Source organism: Hippichthys cyanospilos, chromosome 5, assembly GCF_059441005.1.
Source record: "Hippichthys cyanospilos isolate Australia breed blue-spotted pipefish chromosome 5, RoL_Hcya_1.0, whole genome shotgun sequence".
Lineage (NCBI taxonomy): Eukaryota > Metazoa > Chordata > Actinopteri > Syngnathiformes > Syngnathidae > Hippichthys > Hippichthys cyanospilos.
Genome location: NC_142373.1, coordinates 17,006,793 through 17,014,170, shown reverse-complemented (window position 1 = coordinate 17,014,170; position 7,378 = coordinate 17,006,793). Strand labels below are relative to the sequence as shown.

The window sequence follows — 7,378 nt, the reverse complement described above, 5'->3', positions numbered from 1 at the left end:
ACCGCGCGGAACCATCCCGCGGCGGCCGTAGGTGCAAGACCGTCTCTTAATCGTCTGCGTTGTGGAATTATTGAATTAAAAGCTTAAGCAAGAAGGGCGAGCGTGTCAATTTCGCACAAGCGAAACGGCGCTCGCCTTGTTCCATTTCCATCTGAAAAGATGGCGCGTGTATGTAAAAACGTGGAAGAATGGGGGTATTACGCCGATCACTTTCATTGTCTGTAATTCCTTTTCACCGCGACTGTCATCAATCTGAGAGACAAGTCGCATTCATCCAACGCAGCACGCTAGGCTCTAATCTGCATTCCACTCCACGGCGTAGCACTTTCCTGTACCAGAGCTCTGTGTAATCAAGGGAAAAAGGTTTATTCCAAAGCCAATTCTTCTTAATTATGGCAGAAGTGGAGGTTCAAACTGCTTTAGTGAGACGGAGTTAAAGACAAGGCGAGGGCTAAGTGCGCCGCGCGCAAAAAAGGGAAAATAGTCGAGCCCTCGTCTACTTGACATTCCTCTCACCTGTCTGCCGACATTCCCCCGTGATCTCAAACCTCAGGACTGATCCACATGAAATGATGCCGTGTTCTCTGTCTGTATTTCAATGGGATGAGTTGCTGTGACCCACGCAATCTCCCTCTCGGAGACTATTTCAACTTATGCAGATGAGCTCATCAGAGCTTGCCTGCCGAGATGAGACATCTAGGTCTGGAATTGTGTCAATAACGCCGGCAAAACAAATGCAAATCAAAATCCAAATTAATGTGTTTTACCCGAGGAGGAAACGGAGAGTCGCACTCGGAGTTTGTGCTCTGTAGATGACAGGATTCTCTTTTCCGCCGGCTTGTCGCACACACTCGCGTAACCGCACACAATACACGCGAGGCGTTCTCAAAAGTGACGTGCAAAACTCTCCAGAATCTACAGCGAGAAACAAGAGCTTTCTGTGTTGTTCTTTTAGAGATAAAAAGCGGAAATCACTGCTATATTTGCTGGATCCATCTGGGTAAACATGCAGCCGCGCGTATACTTAGTCGCTCTTTATAGGCTCCGTAGAGCAAATGAATTGGTTCTGGTCCAGAATTTAAGAGCAGAATTCCCCCAGTCCTGCTGATGTTTATGTCCCCGTCGTCCTCCGAGTGAATAATCTGCAGCCTCGTTTGCAAAGCAGGTTAGCTCCAAAAAGGGAATCAACCAACGGATGGATGGTCCGAATGTTTTATGTATGCCGTCCAAGGCCTTTTGTCGCATGCGCCCGCTCTTTCATTTTCCAGTTTGCTGAAGGTTGCGTCTAAGGCTGGATTTATGCTGCGCGTCTAAGTGCCTAAATTCAGAATTCGATTTTACACGGTTTTTCGGGTTATCCCATGAATCTCGGTTTATTTACTGAACTCTTGAAATGACACGTTCACACAAAGTCCCCGAAGTGCAAAAAGTCAACCAAACAGATGTCAACGTTGAGCAGAGGCAGCAAAGTAAACAATACTACAAAGTGGGCCTTGCTTGTGCAATTGCACATCTGCTCCACCGGGTAGTGCTGTAGTGCTCTCATTGTCAAAGTCTGTGCAGGGGGTAGAAAAGTTGTATTATTTTTTAGCATTATTAGTTCAGTGGGTCAAAAATGTTTTTACTTTGAATAAGAAATGACGTTTTTTTAATTCAGGAACTTTGATTAACTTTGGGTATTTTTTTCAGATTCTGAATAAGCTGTAACCTGTTATAATGATGATGTATCACCCTGTTTTTGTGTTGATCAGCTAACAATGGCTAATTTCTTTGTTGAGGATTCTTTCTAATACTTTAGCACATGTGTGTGTGTGTGAGTGTGTGTGCGTGCGTGCGTGCGTGCATGCATGTGTTTGTATCGATAAGCAATGTGAAGCTCGCATGAATACAATAAATATATATTGACTTATATTTAAATTCAAACCTACTACATTTTCTTTTTTTAAATATATTTTTCTCTAAAGGGAATTACCGTACTTTCCACACTATAAGGCTCAAGAGTTTTTTTGGTGCGGGACAAAAAAATAGAATAACTTAATGTCCATGTAAATGCTTCAAATTTTATCTCTGCATCTTAGTTATAAATCAATTTTTCCAATTATTGTTTTTATAACACTCTGTTTGAAATTTTGAAATGCTATATATGCTCTAATTTTGAAACAATTTATATGGGGATAAGGTGCAGAAAATGCAATTTTTTATAAAAGAAAGTGCATTTTTTATAAAATAAATACACAAACATTACAAAGCAATAAAACAACAAATTTTAAGATTTTTGGTTCCAATATTGTTTAAAAATTGAAGTTTAATTTTTAATGAAATCATAATTAATTAATTTATTAATTTATTAATTCTTTAAAACTTTTAATTCGTCTTGGCATTGATCCATTTAATGTAATCAAGTAGTATTTCTTTCCCATTCTTCACATAGTACTAAAATAAAACAGCTGTTTATTAATTTCGGGAGTGAATGGAGTTGTGAGAAAGCTTATATTTTCTTTCATAAATTTTCTGACTTATATGAATGTTTTGTTGACATTTTCTTGGGTGCAACTACTGTAGCTTCTATTCTATGTGCCAGGTAATGTGGTGTGCCTTTAATATGAAAGTGAGAGATAATGTGGCAAATACCGTATGTAAAAGTTTTTTTAAACATAAAAAATATGCAACCAACTGTATCAAGACAGCTCCAATGTAAAAAAAAAAAAAAAAAGTGTTGCTATCCATGGGACCAAGGGTGTTCCTTGAAGTGTAATTTGCTCCTGTCTTATGAGTAAAATGATGGACACATTGCTCCCATCGGTAAGCTCTTCCAAATTTGGTACCAGAGGGGCTCGTGAATAGAAAGTGACAATTTTTTTTTGTTTATGTTTCCTAATCAAATTATCTCAATTTTGTATTTACAAGTGTTAACACTCAATGCATTATTTGTTCAGTTGTTTGCTGCCGCAGTGACCCATTTTACCCCCCACGGGGATTATTAAAATTTAATTTGATCCTCAGTCTCAGAGTTCTTCTGTAGGGGATAGAGAAGGCGGGCGGGGGAGGGGGGGTGTCATAGCATTTGAGTGTTTTTTAAATGTATTTATGAATTTTCATCACACTCAATTCTTGTCACATGTCTGTTTGAGATGTTTAAAATAAATAATGGAAAGGAAAATAACTGACGCCTGAAGCTGCGGCGGCTTTGAATTAGCATCGCCAACGCTACGAGATGTTCTATACGGGGCGCGTGAAGAGAGTGAGTCAAGTTGTTTTTTTTTTTTGTGATGGCGTGCACTAATGTACAGTGCATGTTTCTTTATTCGTAGTTAAAAATATAGAGCAGTGACAAAAAAGAAGGGGGGAAAAACACGCTCAGCTCCTCCAACACGACTCTAGATTCCATCCCTCTAAAACACGTTTCCACAGTGCAATGCTATTATTGGAACAGTTGCATATATATATATATATATATATATATATATATATATATATATATATATATATATATATATATATATATATATATATATATATATATATATATATATATATATGGTAGCTATACTATATATGGTAGCTATACTAGATTTGCTGCTCAAATAGCAGTAAGTAATTATAACAATGCTGACATTTTTTGTGTTCATGGTATTTATTGACTTTTTTTTTTATTTTTCTGATCATGTTTTTAATGATGACTTTTTTTTTTATTAGAAAATTGTCAGTTGTATTCACAACAGTCAAAGCAAAATTACAATTTGCACCTGAAAGAGGGAGCCCGGGAGCAGATGGTTTATCAAGAAAACATAATTCACATACCGTTGCTTTTAACATGTCTCTCACATATGAACACGACAGCTTCGGAAGTCATCATCGGTTGAAAAGCAACGTCCTTCCATGCACACAGTGTATACAAATTTAATAAAATACACAAGTACAGTACAGTAGCCCACATTCACGTGTAAGCCCAGCTTATTTTCACACAAACAGCAGAGAGGACGACGATCAAAATACAAATACATTCTTAAAAAATCGTTTCATGGGAACCCGGAATGGTTTCATGAAAAGGGGCGTCCCCTGTTGCACCACCGTTACAGTTCATAAGACACTTCACTTTTGTATGTAACGCCACTGATATGTATGCGGTCGGCCTTTGATTTTCAAAGCGACGTTCCTTTAAACACTAAATGGAGACAGATAGCTTCACCGTACAAAAGCGGACAGGACTGGATAGCTTAACCGTAGCAATTTTGTTCCAACAGCCACACAAAATTGGCGCTTGAAATGTGTAAAATACGGACATCTAAATTGACAGGTACATTACACCATGGAAACACTTGAAGTCAGGTAAGCACTGATTGGCCCGCAAACCTTCACGGCAAAGAGTCAAGGACACAATTTTCACCTAAACACAATGAGTCACTAGGGATGGGCTGGCAATCAATTCATCGATTAATTGTTCAGGTCGTATTGAGTGGAATCGATCGTTTGAAGCGGTTGTGGCCGCAAGCAACTGTTGACTCTGACTTCATGGCGGTGCATCTCAATGAACTGGAATATTGAGGAAAGCTTCATTTCACACCGCACACACTTGTGTGTTTAATGGAGCTTGTAATGTGTCGTCTAGTATCAGCCAAAAGTTTGGAAACCGAACCTTAATCAGTTTGTTTTTCATACTTTCAAAAGGCCCTCAATTGTAGATTAATGCATAAGCCGTTGAAAAGATTGAGTAATACGATGGAATTATTTGGTATTATTCAAAGTAGATGTCTTTTAGCCGGACAACCGTTTCCCCGACAAATGCTATGCATATCTTGGTATTATCCCAGTCGGCTTTATGGCGTTGATGATGCTTTATGAACCGAAATGACTTTACGCTCACGTGTATTTCTCAAGATTTAGATTCCTCAATTTAGGCGCCGTTTGCCTAAAAAAACAGCTTTAAAGAGGTGCATATTTTCTCAGTCAGTTTTTCGATGTGGATGATACTTGATGTGAATTATACTGACTTGTAATGACTTTTCAGCGATGTTTATGACTCAAAATTACGAAGTTCACAGGTGTGTTTTCAAGATTTAGATTCTCCAAAGTAGGCATCTTTTGCTCTAACAAAAGCTTTGTACATCTCAGAATTGTCTCAGTCGTGGTTGGGAGTTTTATGAAGTGGAATGCTTTATTATCTGAAATGACTTAAGGTTCACAGATGCGAATGATTAGGATTTAGACTTTAGGTTTACACAAGTGCATTTTCAAGATTTAGACTTCAAAGTAGGCATTTTTTGGTTACACGATAGCTTTTCTTATCTCTGAACTTTCTCAGTTGGCTTTATGATACGGATGATACTTGATGTGAGTTATACTGAATGGTAATGACTCGATTTTAAAATCACACGTGTTTTTTCAAGATTTCGATTCTCCAAAGTAGGCACTTTTTAGTCTGATAATAACTTTTGCACATCTCTGAATTTTCAGTCAAATAGAGGAAGTTTTATGATGTGGGCAATGCTTTACGAGGATGACTTTGGGTTTACAGATGTGTAATATTAAGATTTTGATTCTTCAAAAAGTAGGCACTTTTTGCCCATACAAAACCTTTGCTCTTCTTGGTATTTGCTTAGTCAGTTTTATGATGTGGTTGATGAATTATGACGAGAATGTCTTCCGGTTCACAAGAGTGCTTTTTCAAGATTTAGAATCTTGGACCGTAGCTTTGCACATCCCTTAACCTTCTCAGTTGGCTTAATGATGTGGATGACACTTTATGACTTGGAATGACTTTCAGTTCACAAATGTGCAAGTTGGCACCTTTTGCTGAGACAAAACTGATACAAGTCAGTCTGTTTTATGAAGTGGATGGTGCCTTATGATGTGTAGTGACTTTCAATTGACAGATTTTCATTTTCAAAAGCAACTGTCATGAACCTTTTGACCTGTTTTAATGCATTTGAGTTTTTTTGAAATTGAAGATGAATTCAAACATTTGATTTGTACTGTGTATGAACTTTTGCAATCAAACTTTGATCATTCAGAGCATTCGCCATGAAAAAAGTGGTACAAGGGCCTTCTTTCATTTCTCCTGTAATACTGCCTTCCAATCGATGTAGAATTTTCCATCCGTATTCTTTATCCACGTTAGGGTCACGAGTGAGGTGGAGCTCCATGAACTTTTCGACAATATTCTGGCTGACTGTAAATCGGTCGTTTGCTGTCTAAAGTAGAGCGATGTGATGTCAGCTATATTCATGCTGTGGCCCAAATTATCTGTTCAATACGACACTGGCATGGCAACAAGGGTTCAGAACATTCAGAAAGAGATTCTGTCAAAAAAAATATGGAATTAATCGATCATTGATTGTTATGTTTCTCCATCGTCGATCAAGGAAAAGTAGTCGATTGCCCATCCCTACAAGTCACCGAGTTCAAAAAAATCGAAAGAAAGAAAGACACAAAGCAGATGATTTTTGGTTATACAATGTTTGGACCCCCAAAGAAAGAAACGACAAAATCCCCGAAATCAGCCCCAATGGCACGCTTGTCGGCCGGTAGCGTTTCCCTTGGGGGGGGCGGGGTCCGCCGGTTCAGTTCCCCGAGTCCCGCGGCTCGTATTCGGACACGCCGCACTCTTGGCTGATGACGGCGCTGCGAATGAGGCTGCTGGACAGCGCCTTAGGGCGGAGCTCGCGGCTCAGGTAGGCGGGCTCCTCCACCGCCGTGTGCAGCGGGGAGCACTGGCCGTCCGGCGGGCCGTAGGCACTGCTGTCCGAGCCCCCCTCCATCTCCTCCTTCGCCTCTTGCTCTGCCGGGTCCAGGGCCGGCCCGGATTTGGTGGGGCTCCCGACGGCCGGCGGACTCTCCTGCAGGGGCGGGCAGGGCGCGCGCTGCGACTTCAAGTAGGGCTTGACGTTGGCCACCAGGACGGTGCTGTCCCGCTGCTCCTTCCCGAAGGTGCTGAGGGTTTTCCGACCGCCCCGGCTGATGGTGCCATAAATCTCTGTCTCAACCATGGCATCCATTCCCACGGGGATGAAAAGGTTGGTGCGATTATCGGCGCTGTCTGCTTGGCTTCCGATCCGTAACTTTGGCATCCAGCATCTGTCAGAGTGTCCCAGTGCGCGACACTCATCGGTGCAGTGGACTGATTTGTCTTGTTCTGCAAAAACAGTTTAACATTTGTTACTTGGTCCTGACGGGCTCCAAAGAAAGAACCTTGCGGCACATGTTGAGGGATCGCTATAAATAAGGAAAGAGTTGGGGCGGACATTACTCTAAATAAAGAGGAAAATATCTATTATACATTACAAAAACCGTCCCAAATAAAACCTGCAGAGTGGAAAAAAAATACAATCCCGTAGAGACTTTTTGTCTCGGTTTGTCACTTTAACCCTTGTGCGGTATT

At 40.4% G+C, this 7,378-nt stretch overlaps 1 protein-coding gene across 1 annotated transcript in view; it reads right to left on the bottom strand.

Annotated features, from left to right (window-relative positions):
• Positions 1–3,617: 3,617 nt before the first annotated feature.
• The window catches only part of LOC148423802 (protocadherin-17-like), a 24,480-nt gene continuing 20,719 nt past the window's right edge, over positions 3,618–7,378 (bottom strand). The window contains exon 4 of the mRNA XM_088416117.1: positions 3,618–7,132. Within this exon, the coding sequence (XP_088272243.1) occupies positions 6,561–7,132 (572 nt within the window). The 3' untranslated portion in view covers positions 3,618–6,560. The remainder of the gene's footprint in view (positions 7,133–7,378) is intronic.